The sequence below is a fragment of the Cottoperca gobio genome, chromosome 5, assembly GCF_900634415.1.
Source record: "Cottoperca gobio chromosome 5, fCotGob3.1, whole genome shotgun sequence".
Lineage (NCBI taxonomy): Eukaryota > Metazoa > Chordata > Actinopteri > Perciformes > Bovichtidae > Cottoperca > Cottoperca gobio.
The window spans coordinates 1,816,457-1,836,821 of record NC_041359.1 but is presented as its reverse complement, the minus strand read 5'-3'; the positions used below and the strand labels follow the sequence as shown (position 1 = coordinate 1,836,821).

Here is a 20,365-nt window from a genome sequence, read left to right as displayed (position 1 = left end):
TACAACACCGCTGTCGAAAAGTTGGACGTATTTGGACTCTGAAAAATGTTGAGCTAATTTTCATATGTGGCGGCAAATGTTTCTGCCATATGGAACTGTGTGACAGGGCCGTATGTCTGGCATGTTTGGCGTATCGTCTGCGTCCTTCAAGCGATAACAACTTACCCTTAATTTATATCAACGTATTGCCGATATTTCGTATGCGCCAGCATACGTTTCTGTCATACGGATATGTGTGACAGGGCCTTTAGAACAAGGAAAGTCAACAAGTCCAAGTAAATAAGTAATAGCAAATAAATGAAAAGAAAAGAAAGAGCAAAATATATATCCAAGACAGTACAACTACTTTACAAACTTGAGAATAAACAATATGAAGTCCTAAAGTTGTCTTATTCTCCTTTGACCAACCCAGAAGTGATCCTGCATGTGCACTGCAGAGCTACATAGCTGTGTCTCACGTACGTTTCCATTCTCTCCCCCTTTATTTTGTGATCCTTGCTAAAACCTTGCTTTGACCCCAGGATAAATAAACACTTTCTGATTCATTAGGGGTCAAGAAAACGCTGTAGACAGAGTAACGCTGGGCATCCCACACTCAAGTCATTGTGTTTAGTTTGTACATATGAAAACATCAGGTCAAATGAAGGATAATCTGCAGGCACAAGTTATTAGAGGAAAATAAGTGCTGACGGGCTAATTCCCTATGCCAACAAAAAGCAGAGGTCACCATGACAACAGAACTGTGAGGGATTCATGTACAACAAAGATCATCTTGCTGTACATCCTCCTGCTTATTGAACAGCTACATACAGCAGAGACATTCAGCTGCGCACATGAAATCTTCATTTTAAACAGTCTTCTTCAATCTCAGCTCCAAAAGCTCAGTCAAATGAAGACTTTAACATTATTTTACTGAATGTAATTGCATTTTAGCTTTGCACAGTACATAACAGCTACTAGTATATACTCTCAGAGATTAAAAGTAACATTCAGAGGTTTCAAATTGTATTACCTTTTGAAACGTTTCACATTCACAACTAAACACTCACAGATCTTTCAGTAACCGATTAAAACAAGGGATGATTAATACACATACTATACACATATCAGCACTGCACTGTTTACTGCTGCTAGCTGAATGTCCTGCTTGTGTTGTTCTATGTGTGTGTATATGTCACAACTGCTTTTAACAACTGTAAGCTTGTTTTTTCTTTTGCTGGGATGTATTTTAGGGAGACTTCTAAACTGCCTCCCTGTTTTCGTCTTGATGTATTTTCGGAAGCTTTCTTTAACACCTTGCCCATCGACTACAGATGAAAAATAGCCTTCTGGCCAGTTCTGATTTTGTACACCATGTGCATTCATTTATTTGCTCTACTCAAATACTAGAACGAGTCATAGTCAGAGAAATACACTTGAGCAAAGTTTAAAGAGCTAACACAAACCTTTATAAGTTATTCTGCTGTGACATAAATGATAAAGTCCTTTAACCACTGAATACGTTGGTGTTTAGGCTTGCAAAGTGTTAAAGGTGTCTTTGTTGCCTATAGTGCAGGGGTGGGGAACCTTTTCCATGTCAAGGGCCTTTTTTTTTACAACATCCTTCCTTCGAGGGCAGTACTAATTATTGAACTCATAACCTCTGCAAAAATGTTTTAAGACACAGCCCATTCATTTCACTTTTCTTATATACTGTGTATCTTTCTGTTTTATCAGAAACCAGCAATCCTTTATTAGTCCCACAACGGGGAAATGTATCTTGTCACAGCAAAAGAACATATGAAGTAAAAAGGCAGTAAACTAGGGCGTCCCAGTAGCTCAACCGGTAGCACAGGCGTCCCATATACAAAGGCTTAGTCCTTGCCCACAGCGGCCACTGGTTTGAGTCCGACCTGTGGCGTTTGCTGTATGTCGTTCCCTCTCTCTCTCCCCCCTTCACAATCTGCACTGTTCTATCATAAAGGCATGAAAAGCCCAAAAACTAAAAAAAGGCAGTAAACTATAATTAAATAGAATAAAAAATAATATAAGTACCAAGTGGTCGATAGAAAATAAAGTGAGTATTGCACAAATTATAAAATGCGAGTATTGTAAATGGCAGTGGTGGAATAGTCTGTTCTTGGTGTGGTGGTCTACCTATCTATCTTTCCATGTGTTTATGTTACGCTCTGCAGAGAGCAGCTTGTTGAGCCAAACTTGTTTGACATGTTTCGTGTTTCACCGCAAGCCCGTCCGCACAAACTAGGCACATTGGCCTTTTACTTCCTCAAAGATAATAATAATAGTTTGTCCATTTCTCCTGGAAAGTGCGACATTCTGCATCCACCTTTCTCTTGTTTGAATGGAAACATATAAATGTATCTCCTTGTCTCTCTCCATTTACAGTATCTAATCAAAGTAAGTGCAACCAAGTGACCACTCATCCCCAGACTCAGAGGGTCTGCCAGGTGTTACAATGTCTACACACACCTCTACCAGCAAACAGTACTAACCTCAGCAGGCACACCTCCCACCAGTAGGTAATGAAAGGATACGTCCGGGCACCACAGGCTTCCTGTTGACCAGAGCAAAGGACAGCTCTGTCTGCAGGAACACAGCCGAGGCCTTGATGAAATGCTGTCCAAAGCGAAGGGTCGACATGCCCCACGGACTCACAGGCCTAGAAGAGACACAGAGACAGCAGGTGGTTAATAACATGAGACTGAACAAGGATTCTGTTCATCGCACACATCCACATATAGCTGGAGGCCCAATACTGACAAATAAATGATAGAAGATAAGTCATGAAAAATCTAACCTACTACAATTACTTAAACAACAAACTTCGTCATGCTGTCCCAATATAACTGTCTTGATTAGCATATGGACTCTATGAGTTATGGCCAAAAAAGGTCACAGTGACCTTCGACTACCAAAATGCAATCAGTTCATTCTAAAGTCCAAATTTGAAGGAATTCCATCAAAGCGTTTCTTCAATATCGTGTTCACAAGATTGGGATGGACAGACAGACAACCCGTAGGCACTCAGGCACAAAAATATTACGCATAAAGGAGGCTTTTATATTATCTTTTAGGACATAGCCCTCACACTGTGTGGGTGGACCATGGGTTTGTAGGGCAGCGGGATTAAAAGAAGCAAAATAAAAAAAGTTATGTTGCTGAGAAATGTTTTTTTTGTTTAAGTTTTAGTAGATTTTTTGCATTTTCTTCTTTTGTAATACTGGATTATTTTACCATCTAAAAATCTTTCATACCAAACAATCTAAGATGAAGTATCACTGTTAAGTGTCACTGATTTGTGTGACGTGTAAAAGGGTCAAACATCACCACGAGTGCATTTGTGACCACAAGTATCACCAAAGACTCCTGAGTTCCTGGGGAACAGTGAGCTGTTACACCAGCGTTTCGCCCAAATGTCTGAGTCTGATTTGTGGAGATCTTAACTAACTCAAGCAATTCAAAATGGAAGTATGAATGTGTGGCTCATGTTGGCTTATTTAAAAGGTAAAATGCTCAGCATGAGCTGCAGAAGGGCACAGCAATACATTGTTAAAAACTTCCTTCCACCTCAGTTAAAAAGAAACAATTATCAATTCCTCAAACAGCTTTCAAGGTTTGACAGCCTCACACATGTTGGTTCTACATTTTATCCAAACATGACCTTGGTAATGAAAATGATAAATCTCTCTAACTAAAGCAATGTTTGGAGAAAGGCAATAACAAGCAGGCACGATATATTGAATCAAGTGAATAAACGAAGCTCATGATTTTCCTTTCATTCAGGTAGCAGGAGGTGAAAAAAGACATTATTGTTTGCAACTGTATTTTTCTTGGTGACACTCCACTGTGGTGGAGAGATGAATCCATCTCCTTGGACCATGTCCAAGATAGAAAGATGGTGTCACGTTTGACAAACTCCTCCATCAGCTGTTACACGGTTGACATCCTGCTGAGAGAAGCGATCATTGCCTCCACATAACATACAGACGAGCAGAACGCTCCACAGACACATTCTGTTTCTGTCCTTTCAGATGGAAGTGAGAGTCCTGATACTAACAGAGGGAATGACTTCAAATCAAGATGGATTAGAAAGATGCACAGATGCCAGGGCTGACATATCTTAATGGAATTACGTACTGACGTCCTAATATAATCTGCATAATAACAGGGCTTCTGTGCTCATCATGTTTATGCTAACGTTACTTTTCTTCTTTTGTGTAGGGGGTTTCTAGGCTCACAGGTAATATCTCACTACCTACAAGAGCTAACGTTGTGCTGTTAAGGTTAGCATTAGTCCTGCTACCACACCTGCCGTTCCTCACTGAAATATCTCATGAAGCTGTAACAAAGTTTTGTAAATGCCACGATGAGTTCCGCACTTTTATCTCTAAAAAAGGATTTTTACTGGTTTTCAGCGATTTGCTTTATGTCTAAATAAAATGTCCATATATATTATAAAATCAAGATTGTGTATTCCCCTGCTGCGCTTAGATCCCCGAATGCTTGTAAATGGCAAACCCAACTATAAAAACAAAACACATTTATGAGTAGTAAGAGACTTTAATGCTGATTAATGCATCCTTATTGCTGAGTATTATAATACTGCTAAAGCACCACAAACAGACAAGCGTGGCTCTTCATCTGTTTAAAATAACATTCACATTTTAGTCAAATGAAATAAAAAATTCTGTTTTAGGTCAGTGTTTTTCTTTGTTTTTCTTTTTCTTAGGGGCTTTGAATCTCAGCACCAAGTGCACAATATCTTTCAATAAAAAGTCTAAATCCACAGAGCACAATGACTCACTTGGTAGTCCTAAAACAACAACATATTCCCCGAGTGCATGCTGATGCATGTCGATCTGAGGAGGGTGAGGGTCGGGGGGGGGGGGGGGGGGGGGACAGAGGGGGGGGCCTGATCATTTTGCACATTACCACAACCAATTGAATTACACCTAATGACTGTGAGAGGATCCCCCTCCTTTGAAACGTGCGTGTGACTTATTGTAATGGGGTTAAATGGCGCATAAGCGATTACACAGTTCCCTCTTGGTGGGCTGTGAGGTCTGACCGAGGCAGAGCGGGAGAGACAGAGAGGGAGGAGGAGGAGGAAGAGGAAGGCTGGAGCCTGGAGATGGGTTAGGGTTATCACAGCACCATGCAGGCTCCTCCCTTCCTCCATCTCTACCCCCTGTCCATTCTCCTACCTGAGCTGCTCAGCCAGCACAGAGAGACAAGAGAGCCATGGGTGAATTTGGATTTGGTCCCAGAAGACTCATCCACACACTCTTTCACCAGCTGTCTCTCCTGCATTAGCATTCCAAATGCACTCCGACAATTCCACAATTAAGAACTAGAATGCTGCAATTAGTTCACTGCGTGGAGAGATGACCCAATTAGCGTTTACTTTATACAGATTTTATCACCTTCAATTTGTAAATGCCAACAGCCCTTTCAGTTAAAAAAACAAAACTGATTTCTTTCTTTTATTGAGAACACTCACAGCTCAGGCCATTCCTCCCTCCGATGACACACGGGTCGCATCATTGTGTTTGTTTCCTGGGGATTTAAATCTTCTAGTGATCTGAAGTGCAGTAAAAGCTTCGTACTTTATTGAAAAACAAATTTTGAAAGAGGCTGACAGGGTAATTATAATAATACATTATACTTGAATAGTAACTAAATGTACTTTTATTTTGAAATCTAGACGTTTTGTATGTCACTTTATGTGGCGTAGTGGTTATTGGGGCTTCATAACCTTTTGTTGTTTTATCCATAAATTTAACTTGACTGTTTGTTTCTGATTTAAAACACACTGCTGTATCATAACAAGGCAGATCATGTATTTAATATCATGCAGTGGGCTATGCATCTGCCGTTTTCCTGTACCTCTCTATTCTGATGGCATTGTAGTGTTCCTTCTGTGTTGTCTGTCTGGTAGTCCTCGACGGGGCCCCCTGGCCTTTGTTTTGCTCTGCTGTTTCAGTGGACTTAGCAATAAGTGCCCTTTGAGAAGAACAGAGCAAGCTAAGTGAAGTTCATTTCTCTGTGTTTGTGGGAGTGACAGACATCTTAGCGTAAGGCGACGCCGCTGATAATTCATACTGTAGTCCAATTGCTGACAGTAAGCATAGTATTTTTTGTTGCTGGGAAAATCTTGTTTCACGCTCTCCTTGGTACCAAAGGGATGTTTGCCGTTTGGCAGATTACTGTGTGGATGAGCTGGGTGTAGTGATCCTCATCTGGGTATTTTATGAATATTCAGCAGACTCTGTTCGGCTTTGGCAGCACCTGGCAGACAAATCTCTTCACTCTGTGCATCCTGTTCAGTGATATCGTGAAAGTCCATAATATACTAATTTCATGTGAGAAAATATCACTAACTCAGTGCAGCTACAAAAGGAATGTTGTTAATATACGATATACTGAATATAATGTTGGGTACGCCACACAATGTGTAAATAAATCATAAGTAACTATATGAATATTTAAAGTGATAAAATGACATGCTGGAATGTGGTATTTTAAGTAAAGTATTTTCAGCTCATTGTAAGTTATTAAACAATGCCAAATATGATCTAAGTCCCAACAGAGATATTATAGGATCATTACAGCTATATTATACAGGGCTTAAAGTGATACACTGTGAACTGTTGTTTACATTGTTTATGATTCCTTAGCTAATCAGTTTCCAAACTGTGTGTATGAACAATAATACTGATGATACTGTTCAGTGACTGGAGAAGAGGGTGTCGGTGGGCCTGTCCCACCCCTGGTTGGAGGAATACAACAAATTAGAACAAGTCTGAGGTTTGTGCGACGGGTGGGGGGTAGCTGGTGTGTAGTTATCTCCTCTCCTCTGCTCTGTCTCTGACTGTAGGTGTGTGCGGGAGCAAAACAGAGCGGAGGAGGGAATGTGAACACGCAAGGTAAAAGGAAGAAAAAAAAATTAAATTTCAGGGGCCGCAGGGTTCTGTTGGGGGAATATATATATATTTTTTAATGCTGCGCGATCTACCCGCACTACACTCGCGATCAACCTTTTGGGAAAACTTGCTGTAATGTATACTGTAACTGTAATGTATACTGTAACTGTAATGTATACTGTAACTGTATAGTGTAACTGTAATGTGTACTGTAACTGTAATGTTGTGTAACTAATGTATAGTGTAACTGTAATGTATAGTGTAACTGTGATGCATACTGTAACTAATGTATAGTGTAACTGTAATGTATACTGTAACTGTAATGTATAGTGTAACTAATGTATAGTGTAACTGTAATGTACAGGGTAACTAATATATACTGTAACTGCAATGTATACTGTAACTAATGTATAGCGTAACTGTAATGTACAGGGTAACTAATATATACTGTAACTGCAATGTATACTGTAACTAATGTATAGCGTAACTGTAATGTACAGGGTAACTAATATATACTGTAACTGCAATGTATACTGTAACTAATGTATAATGTAACTGTAATGTATACTGTAACTAATGTATACTGTAACTGTAATGTTTAGTGTAACTAATGTATACCGTAACTGTAATGTATAGTGTAACTGTAATGCATACTGTAACTGTAATATATACTGTAACTGTAATGTACACTAACTGTAATGCATACTGTAACTGTAATGTATAGTGTAGCTGTAATGTATAGTGTAACTATAATGCATACTGTAACTAATTTATAGTGTAACTGTAATGTATACTGTAACTGTAATGTACACTGTAACTGTAATGTATAGTGTAACTAATGTATAGTGTAACTGTAATGTATACTGTAACTAATGAATACTGTAACTGTAATGTATAATGTAACTGTGATGTTTACTGTAACTGTAATGTATACTGTAACTGTAATGCATACTGTAACTGTAATGTATACTGTAACTAATGTATAGCGTAACTGTAATGTACAGTGTAACTGTAATGTATACTGTAACTAATATATACTGTAACTGTAATGTATACTGTAACTGTAATGCATACTGTAACTGTAATGTATACTGTAACTAATGTATATTGTAACTAATGTATAGTGTAACTGTAATGTACAGTGTAATTGTAATGTAAACTGTAACAAATGTATAGCATAACTAATGTTTACTGCAACTGTAATGCATACTGTAACTGTAATGTATAATACAACTGTAATGTATAGTGTAAATGTAATGTATACTGTAACTGTAATGTATACTGTAACTAATGTATAGTGTAACTGTAATGTATACTGTAACTAATGTATAGTGTAACTGTAATGTACAGTGTAATTGTAATGTATACTGTAACTAATAGATAATGTAACTGTAATGTATACTGTAACTGTAATGCATACTGTAACTGTAATGTATACTGTAACTACTGTATACTGTAACTGTAATGTATACTGTAACTGTAATGTATACTGTAACTAATGTAAACTGTAACAAATGTATAGCATAACTAATGTTTACTGCAACTGTAATGCATACTGTAACTGTAATGTATAATGCAATTGTAATGTATAGTGTAAATGTAATGTATACTGTAACTGTAATGTATACTGTTACTAATGTATACTGTAACTGTAATGTAGTGTAACTTATGTATAGTGTAACTGTAATGCATACTGTAACTGTAATATATACTGTAACTGTAATGTACACTAACTGTAATGCATACTGTAACTGTAATGTATAGTGTAGCTGTAATGTATAGTGTAACTGTAATGCATACTGTAACTGTAATGTAGTGTAACTAATGTATAGTGTAACTGTAATGTATAGTGTAACTATAATGCATACTGTAACTAATGTATAGTGTAACTGTAATGTATACTGTAACTGTAATGTACACTGTAACTGTAATGTATAGTGTAACTAATGTATAGTGTAACTGTAATGTATACTGTAACTAATGAATACTGTAACTGTAATGTATAATGTAACTGTGATGTATAGTGTAACTGTAATGTATACTGTAACTGTAATGCATACTGTAACTGTAATGTATACTGTAACTAATGTATAGCGTAACTGTAATGTACAGTGTAACTGTAATGTATACTGTAACTAATATATACTGTAACTGTAATGTATACTGTAACTGTAATGCATACTGTAACTGTAATGTATACTGTAACTAATGTATATTGTATCTAATGTATAGTCTAACTGTAATGTATACTGTAACTAATGTATAGTGTAACTGTAATGTATACTGTAACTAATGTATAGTGTAACTGTAATGTACAGTGTAATTGTAATGTATACTGTAACTAATAGATACTGTAACTGTAATGTATACTGTAACTGTAATGCATACTGTAACTAATGTATACTGTAACTACTGTATACTGTAACTGTAATGTATACTGTAACTGTAATGTATACTGTAACTAATGTAAACTGTAACAAATGTATAGCATAACTAATGTTTACTGTAACTGTAATGCATACTGTAACTGTAATGTATAATGCAACTGTAATGTATAGTGTAAATGTAATGTATACTGTAACTGTAATGTATACTGTTACTAATGTATACTGTAACTGTAATGTAGTGTAACTAATGTATAGTGTAACTGTAATGTATAGCGTAACTGTAATGTATACTGTAACTAATGTATACTGTAACTAATTTACACTGTAACTAATGTATAGCATAACTGTAATGTATACTGTAACTAATATCTACTGTAACTGTAATGTATACTGTAACTAATGTATACCGTAACTAATTTACACTGTAACTAATGTATAGCATAACTGTAATGTATACTGTAACTAATATCTACTGTAACTGTAATGTATAGTAACTAATGTATACTCTAATTGTAATATATTGTGTAACTGTAATGTATACTGTAACTAATGTATACTGTAACTGTAATGTATACTGTAAATGTAATGTATACTGTAACTGTAATGTATAGTGTAACTGTAATCTATACTGCAACTGTAATGTATAGTGTAACTGTAATGTATAATGTAACTAATGTATACTACAACTGTAATGTATAGTGTAACTAATGTATACTGTAACTAATGTATACTGTAACTGTAATGTATACTGTAACTGTAATGTATAGTGTAACTGTAATCTATACTGAAACTAATGTATAGTGTAACTGTAATGTATACTGTAACTAATGTATAGTGTAACTGTAATGTATACTGTAACTAATATATACTGTAACTTTAATGTATACTGTAACTAATGTATACTGTAACTGTAATGTATACTGTAACTAATGTATACTGTAACTGTAATGTATAGTGTAACTAATGTATAGTGTAACTGTAATGTATACTGTAAATATTGTATTGTGTAACTGTAATGTATATTGTAACTGTAATGTATAGTGTAACTAACGTATAGTGTAACTGTAATGTAATATGTAACTGTAATGTATACTGTAACTGTAATGTAAACTGTAACTAATGTATACTGCAACTGTAATGTATAGTGTAACTGTAATGTATACTGTAACTAATGTATAATGCAACTGTAATGTATAGTTTAACTGTAATGTATACTGTAACTAATGTATACTACAACTGTAATGTATAGTGTAACTGTAATGTATACTGTAACTAATGTATACTGCAACTGTAATGTATAGTGTAACTGTAATGTATACTGTAACTAATGTATACTGTAACTGTAATGTATACTGTAACTAATGTATACTGTAACTGTAATAAATAGTGTATCTGTAATGTATACTCTAACTAATGTATACTATAACTAATGTATAGTGTAACTGTAATATATACTGTAACTTTAATGTATACTGTAACTGTAATGCATACTGTAACTAATGTATACTGTAACTGTAATGTATAGTGTAACTGTAATGTATACTCTAACTAATATATAGTGTAACTGTAATGTATACTGTAAATATTATATAGTGTAACTGTAATGTATAGTGTAACTGTAATGTATACTGTAAATATTGTATAGTGTAACTGTAATGTATACTGTAAATATTGTATAGTGTAACTAATGTATAGTGTAACTGTAATGTATACTGTAACTATTGTATAGTGTAACTAATGTACAGTGTAACTGTAATGTACAGTGTAACTGCAATGTATAGTGTAACTGTAATGTATAGTGTAAATATTGTATAGTGTAACTGTAATGTATAGTGTAACTGTAATGTATACTGTAACTGTAATGTATAGTGTAACGTAATATATAATGTAACTAATGTATACTGTAACTTCAATGTATAGTGCAACTGTAATGTATAGTGTAACTGTAATGTATACTGTAACTGTAATGTATAATGCAACTGTAATGTATAGTGTAACTGTAATGTACACTGTAACTGTAATGTAGTGTAACTAATGTATAGTGTAACTGTAATGTATAGCGTAACTGTAATGTATACTGTAACTAATGTATACTGTAACTAATGTACACTGAAACTAATGTATAGCATAACTAATGTATACTGTAACTAATATCTACTGTAACTGTAATGTATAGTGTAACTAATGTATAATGTAACTGTAATGTATAGTGAAACTGTAATGTATAGTAACTAATGTATACTGTAAATGTAATATATTGTGTAACTGTAATGTATACTGTAACTTATGTATACTGTAACTGTAATGTATACTGTAACTGTAATCTATACTGCAACTGTATTGTATAGTGTAACTGTAATGTATACTGTAACTAATGTATACTGCAACTGTAATGTATAGTGTAACTAATGTATACTGTAACTAATGTATACTGTAACTGTAATGTATAGTGTAACTGTAATCTATACTGTAACTAATGTATACTGCAACTGTAATGTATAGTGTAACTGTAATGTATACTGTAACTAATGTATACTGTAACTGTAATGTATACTGTAACTGTAATGTATAGTGTAACTGTAATCTATACTGCAACTGTAATGTATAGTGTAACTGTAATGTATACTGTAACTAATGTATACTGCAACTGTAATGTATAGTGTAACTGTAATGTATACTGTAACTAATGTATACTGTAACTGTAATGTATAGTGTAACTGTAATGTATACTGTAACTAATATATACTGTAACTTTAATGTATACTGTAACTAATGTATACTGTAACTGTAATGTATAGTGTAACTAATGTATAGTGTAACTAATGTATAGTGTAACTGTAATGTATACTGTAAATATTGTATTGTGTAACTGTAATGTATACTGTAACTGTAATGTATAGTGTAACTAACGTATAGTGTAACTGTAATGTAATATGTAACTAATGTATACTGTAACTGTAATGTATACTGTAACTAATGTATACTGCAACTGTAATGTATAGTGTAACTGTAATGTATACTGTAACTAATGTATACTGCAACTGTAATGTATAGTGTAACTGTAATGTATACTGTAACTAATGTATACTGTAACTAATGTATACTGTAACTGTAATGCATACTGTAACTAATGTATACTGTAACTGTAATGTATAGTGTAACTGTAATGTATACTCTAACTAATATATAGTGTAACTGTAATGTATACTGTAAATATTATATAGTGTAACTGTAATGTATAGTGTAACTGTAATGTATACTGTAAATATTGTATAGTGTAACTGTAATGTATACTGTAAATATTGTATAGTGTAACTAATGTATAGTGTAACTGTAATGTATACTGTAACTATTGTATAGTGTAACTAATGTACAGTGTAACTGTAATGTACAGTGTAACTGCAATGTATAGTGTAACTGTAATGTATAGTGTAAATATTGTATAGTGTAACTGTAATGTATAGTGTAACTGTAATGTATACTGTAACTGTAATGTATAGTGTAACGTAATATATAATGTAACTAATGTATACTGTAACTTCAATGTATAGTGCAACTGTAATGTATAGTGTAACTGTAATGTATACTGTAACTGTAATGTATAATGCAACTGTAATGTATAGTGTAACTGTAATGTACACTGTAACTGTAATGTAGTGTAACTAATGTATAGTGTAACTGTAATGTATAGCGTAACTGTAATGTATACTGTAACTAATGTATACTGTAACTAATGTACACTGAAACTAATGTATAGCATAACTAATGTATACTGTAACTAATATCTACTGTAACTGTAATGTATAGTGTAACTAATGTATAATGTAACTGTAATGTATAGTGAAACTGTAATGTATAGTAACTAATGTATACTGTAAATGTAATATATTGTGTAACTGTAATGTATACTGTAACTTATGTATACTGTAACTGTAATGTATACTGTAACTGTAATCTATACTGCAACTGTAATGTATAGTGTAACTGTAATGTATACTGTAACTAATGTATACTGCAACTGTAATGTATAGTGTAACTAATGTATACTGTAACTAATGTATACTGTAACTGTAATGTATAGTGTAACTGTAATCTATACTGTAACTAATGTATACTGCAACTGTAATGTATAGTGTAACTGTAATGTATACTGTAACTAATGTATACTGTAACTGTAATGTATACTGTAACTGTAATGTATAGTGTAACTGTAATCTATACTGCAACTGTAATGTATAGTGTAACTGTAATGTATACTGTAACTAATGTATACTGCAACTGTAATGTATAGTGTAACTGTAATGTATACTGTAACTAATGTATACTGTAACTGTAATGTATAGTGTAACTGTAATGTATACTGTAACTAATATATACTGTAACTTTAATGTATACTGTAACTAATGTATACTGTAACTGTAATGTATAGTGTAACTAATGTATAGTGTAACTAATGTATAGTGTAACTGTAATGTATACTGTAAATATTGTATTGTGTAACTGTAATGTATACTGTAACTGTAATGTATAGTGTAACTAACGTATAGTGTAACTGTAATGTAATATGTAACTAATGTATACTGTAACTGTAATGTATACTGTAACTAATGTATACTGCAACTGTAATGTATAGTGTAACTGTAATGTATACTGTAACTAATGTATACTGCAACTGTAATGTATAGTGTAACTGTAATGTATACTGTAACTAATGTATACTGTAACTAATGTATACTGTAACTGTAATGTATAGTGTATCTGTAATGTATACTCTAACTACTGTATACTGTAACTAATGTATAGTGTAACTGTAATGTATACTGTAACTAATGTATACTGTAACTGTAATGTATAGTGTAACTGTAATGTATACTCCAACTAATGTATACTGTAACTAATGTATAGTGTAACTGTAATGTATACTGTAACTAATATATACTGTAACTTTAATGTATACTGTAACTAATGTATACTGTAACTGTAATGTATAGTGTAACTAATGTATAGTGTAACTAATGTATAGTGTAACTGTAATGTATACTGTAAATATTGTATCGTGTAACTGTAATGTATACTGTAACTGTAATGTATAGTGTAACTAACGTATAGTGTAACTGTAATGTAATATGTAACTGTAATGTATACTGTAACTGTAATGTATACTGTAACTAATGTATACTGCAACTGTAATGTATAGTGTAACTGTAATGTATACTGTAACTAATGTATACTGTAACTAATGTATACTGTAACTGTAATGTATAGTGTATCTGTAATGTATACTGTAACTAATGTTTACTGTAACTAATGTATAGTGTAACTGTAATATATAATGTAACTTTAATGTATACTGTAACTGTAATGCATACTGTAACTACTGTATACTGTAACTGTAATGTATAGTGTAACTGTAATGTATACTGTAAATATTGTATAGTGTAAGTGTAATGTATACTGTAAATATTGTATAGTGTAACTGTAATGTATAGTGTAACTGTAATGTATACTGTAACTGTAATGTAGTGTAACTAATGTATAGTGTAACTGTAATGTATAGCGTAACTGTAATGTATACTGTAACTAATGTATACTGTAACTAATTTACACTGTAACTAATGTATAGCATAACTGTAATGTATACTGTAACTAATATATACTGTAACTGTAATGTATACTGTAACTAATGTATACCGTAACTAATTTACACTGTAACTAATGTATAGCATAACTGTAATGTATACTGTAACTAATATCTACTGTAACTGTAATGTATAGTAACTAATGTATACTGTAAATGTAATATATTGTGTAACTGTAATGTATACTGTAACTAATGTATACTGTAACTGTAATGTATACTGTAAATGTAATGTATACTGTAACTGTAATGTATAGTGTAACTGTAATCTATACTGCAACTGTAATGTATAGTGTAACTGTAATGTATAATGTAACTAATGTATACTACAACTGTAATGTATAGTGTAACTAATGTATACTGTAACTAATGTATACTGTAACTGTAATGTATACTGTAACTGTAATGTATAGTGTAACTGTAATCTATACTGAAACTAATGTATACTGCAACTGTAATGTATAGTGTAACTGTAATGTATACTGTAACTAATGTATACTGTAACTGTAATGTAGTGTAACTGTAATGTATACTCTAACTAATGTATACTGTAACTAATGTATAATGTAACTGTAATGTATACTGTAACTAATATATACTGTAACTTTAATGTATACTGTAACTAATGTATACTGTAACTGTAATGTATACTGTAACTAATGTATACTGTAACTGTAATGTATAGTGTAACTAATGTATACTGTAACTAATGTATACTGTAACTGTAATGTATAGTGTAACTGTAATCTATACTGTAACTAATGTATACTGCAACTGTAATGTATAGTGTAACTGTAATGTATACTGTAACTAATGTATACTGTAACTGTAATGTATACTGTAACTGTAATGTATAGTGTAACTAATCTATACTGCAACTGTAATGTATAGTGTAACTGTAATGTATACTGTAACTAATGTATACTGCAACTGTAATGTATAGTGTAACTGTAATGTATACTGTAACTAATGTATACTGTAACTGTAATGTATAGTGTAACTGTAATGTATAGTGTAACTGTAATGTATACTCTAACTAATGTATACTAAAACTAATGTATAGTGTAACTGTAATGTATACTGTAACTAATATATACTGTGACTTTAATGTATACTGTAACTAATGTATACTGTAACTGTAATGTATAGTGTAACTAATGTATAGTGTAACTAATGTATAGTGTAACTGTAATGTATACTGTAAATATTGTATCGTGTAACTGTAATGTATACTGTAACTGTAATGTATAGTGTAACTAACGTATAGTGTAACTGTAATGTAATATGTAACTGTAATGTATACTGTAACTGTAATGTATACTGTAACTAATGTATACTGCAACTGTAATGTATAGTGTAACTGTAATGTATACTGTAACTAATGTATATTGCAACTGTAATGTATAGTGTAACTGTAATGTATACTGTAACTAATGTATACTGTAACTAATGTATACTGTAACTGTAATGTATAGTGTATCTGTAATGTATACTGTAACTAATGTTTACTGTAACTAATGTATAGTGTAACTGTAATATATACTGTAACTTTAATGTATACTGTAACTGTAATGCATACTGTAACTAGTGTATACTGTAACTGTAATGTATAGTGTAACTGTAATGTATACTGTAAATACTGTATAGTGTAACTGTAATGTATAGTGTAACTGTAATGTATACTGTAAATATTGTATAGTGTAACTGTAATGTATACTGTAAATATTGTATAGTGTAACTGTAATGTATAGTGTAACTGTAATGTATACTGTAACTAATGTACAGTGTAACTGTAATGTACAGTGTAACTGTAATGTATAGTGTAACTGTAATGTATACTGTAACTATTGTACAGTGTAACTAATGTACAGTGTAACTGTAATGTACAGTGTAACTGCAATGTATAGTGTAACTGTAATGTATAGTGTAAATATTGTATAGTGTAACTGTAATGGATAGTGTAACTGTAATGTATACTGTAACTGTAATGTATAGTGTAACTGTAATGTATAATGTAACCAATGTATACTGTAACTTCAATATATACTGCAACTGTAATGTATAGTGTAACTGTAATGTATACTGTAACTAATGTATACTTTAACTGTAATATATAGTGTAACTGTAATGTATACTTTAACTAATGTATACTGTAACTGTAATGTATAGTGTAACTGTAATGTATACTGTAAATAATGTATACTGTAACTGTAATGTATAGTGTCACTAATGTATAGTGTAACTGTAATGTATACTGTAACTAATGTATAATTTAACTAATGTATTGTGTAACTGTAATGTATACTGTAACTAATGTATACTGTAACTGTAAAGTGTACTGTAACTAATGTATACTGTAACTAATGTATACTGTAACTGTAATGCATACTGTAACTAATGTATACTGTAACTGTAATGTATAGTGTAACTGTAATGTATACTGTAACTAATGTATAGTGTAACTAATGTATACTGTAAATATTATATAGTGTAACTGTAATGTATAGTGTAACTGTAATGTATACTGTAAATATTGTATAGTGTAACTGTAATGTATACTGTAAATATTGTATAGTGTAACTGTAATGTATAGTGTAACTGTAATGTATACTGTAAATATTGTATAGTGTAACTGTAATGTATAGTGTAACTGTAATGTATACTGTAACTATTGTATAGTGTAACTAATGTATAGTGTAACTGTAATGTATAGTGTAACTGTAATGTATACTGTAACTGCAATGTATAGTGTAACTGTAATGTATAGTGTAACTGTAATGTATACTGTAACTAATGTATACTGTAACTAATGTATACTGTAACTAATGTATACTGTAATTGTAATGTATACTGTAACTAATATATACTGTAACTGTAATGTATAGTGTAAATATTGTATAGTGTAACTGTAATGTATAGTGTAACTGTAATGTATACTGTAACTGTAATGTATAGTGTAACTGTAATGTATACTGTAACTAATGTATACTGTAACTGTAATGTATACTGCAACTGTAATGTATAGTGTAACTGTAATGTATACTGTAACTAATGTATACTGTAATTGTAATGTATACTGTAACTAATGTATACTGTAACTGTAATGTATAGTGTAACTGTAATGTATACTTTAACTAATGTATACTGTAACTGTAATGTATAGTGTAACTGTAATGTATACTGTAACTAATGTATACTGTAACTGTAATGTATAGTGCAACTAATGTATGATGTAACTAATGTGTTGTGTAACTGTAATGTATAGTGTCACTAATGTATAGTGTAACTATAAAGTGTACTGTAACTGTAATGTATACTGTAACTAATGTATAATTTAACTAATGTATTGTGTAACTGTAATGTATACTGTAACTAATGTATACTGTAACTGTAATGTGTACTGTAACTAATGTATACTGTAACTAATGTATACTGTAACTGTACTGTATACTGTAACTAATGTATACTGTAACTGTAAAGTGTACTGTAACTAATGTATACTGTAACTAATGTATACTGTAACTGTACTGTATACTGTAACTAATGTATGATGTAACTAATGTGTTGTGTAACTGTAATGTATACTCTAACAGTATGCATCATATAACTAACGTATACTGTATATAATGTATAATGTAACTAATGTATACTGTAACTAATGTATACTGTAATTGTAATGTATACTGTAACTAATGTATACTGTAACTGTAATGTATAGTGTAACTGTAATGTATACTTTAACTAATGTATACTGTAACTGTAATGTATAGTGTAACTGTAATGTATACTGTAACTAATGTATACTGTAACTGTAATGTATAGTGCAACTAATGTATGATGTAACTAATGTGTTGTGTAACTGTAATGTATAGTGTCACTAATGTATAGTGTAACTGTAAAGTGTACTGTAACTGTAATGTATACTGTAACTAATGTATAATTTAACTAATGTATTGTGTAACTGTAATGTATACTGTAACTAATGTATACTGTAACTGTAATGTGTACTGTAACTAATGTATACTGTAACTAATGTATACTGTAACTGTACTGTATACTGTAACTAATGTATACTGTAACTGTAAAGTGTACTGTAACTAATGTATACTGTAACTAATGTATACTGTAACTGTACTGTATACTGTAACTAATGTATGATGTAACTAATGTGTTGTGTAACTGTAATGTATACTCTAACAGTATGCATCATATAACTAACGTATACTGTATCTAATGTATAATGTAACTAATGTATACTGTAACTAATGTATACTGTAACTAATGTATACTGTAACTGTACTGTATACTGTAACTAATGTATGATGTAACTGTAATGTGTTGTGTAACTAATGTATACTCTAACTGTTTATGCATCATGTAACTAACGTATACTGTAACTAATGTATACTGTAACTAATGTATACTGTAACTAATGTATACTGTAACTGTAAAGTGTACTGTAACTAATGTATAATGTAACTAATGTAAACTGTAACTAATGTATACTGTAACTAATGTATACTGTAACTGTAAAGTGTACTGTAATTAATGTATAGTGTAACTAATGTATAGTGTAACTAATGTATACTGTAACTAATGTGTACTGTAACTGTAAAGTGTACTGCAACTAATGTATACTGTAACTGTAATGTATAATGTAACTAATGTATACTGTAACTCATGTATACTGTAACTGTAATGTATAATGTAACTGTAATGTATACTGTAACTGTAACTAATGTATACTGTAACTAATGTATACTGTAACTAATGTATCGTGTAACTGTAATGTATAATGTAACTAATGTATACTGTAACTGTAATGTATAATGTAACTAATGTATACTGTAAATAATGTATACTGTAACTGTAATGTATACTGTATCTAATGTATACTGTAACTAATGTATACTGTAATTGTAATGTAGTATAGGTATGTGTTTTGACACATAACAGACACATCTACAGTTTGGAAATGGAGGTTTTTGGATCCTCTTTTTATCGTCACACATGTACACAGCACAACACACACAGTGAAACATATACTTTACATTTAACCCATTCTGGTATTAGGGCCAGTGGGCAGATATTAAATATACAGCTACAGGGGAACGTGTGTGGGTCCGGTGCCTTGCTCAAGGGCAGTGCCCAGGAGGCGAATTAGCCCCTCTCCAGGACGCAGTCTGCACTTCATATTTGCCCATTCACGTACTTTAGCCAGCGACCCTCCGATTCCCAAGACAAGTCCCTACGAACTGAACTAATGCCACCCTTTTAGACATGCTGTACTTAAGCAGTATGTGGGATATGATACATATTCACAAAAGTTGAAATACACACAATTGCCAGTACTGTACCTGACTTGATGATTGAACAGTCTGTATTAAATTACCACACAAGACTAATGCTAACCACCC

General features: G+C 32.0%; 1 protein-coding gene across 5 annotated transcripts in view; it reads right to left on the bottom strand.

Annotated features, from left to right (window-relative positions):
- The window catches only part of fhit (fragile histidine triad diadenosine triphosphatase), a 308,346-nt gene that overhangs the window by 187,236 nt on the left and 100,745 nt on the right, over positions 1-20,365 (bottom strand). For all 5 annotated transcript variants that reach the window (XR_003832322.1, XR_003832321.1, XM_029432412.1 and 2 more), the window contains exon 4: positions 2,535-2,659. Coding sequence is in view for 3 of the 5 variants with exons in the window: in XM_029432412.1 (XP_029288272.1) it covers positions 2,535-2,640 (106 nt within the window). In the remaining 2 variants the exon portion in view is untranslated. The remainder of the gene's footprint in view (positions 1-2,534; positions 2,660-20,365) is intronic.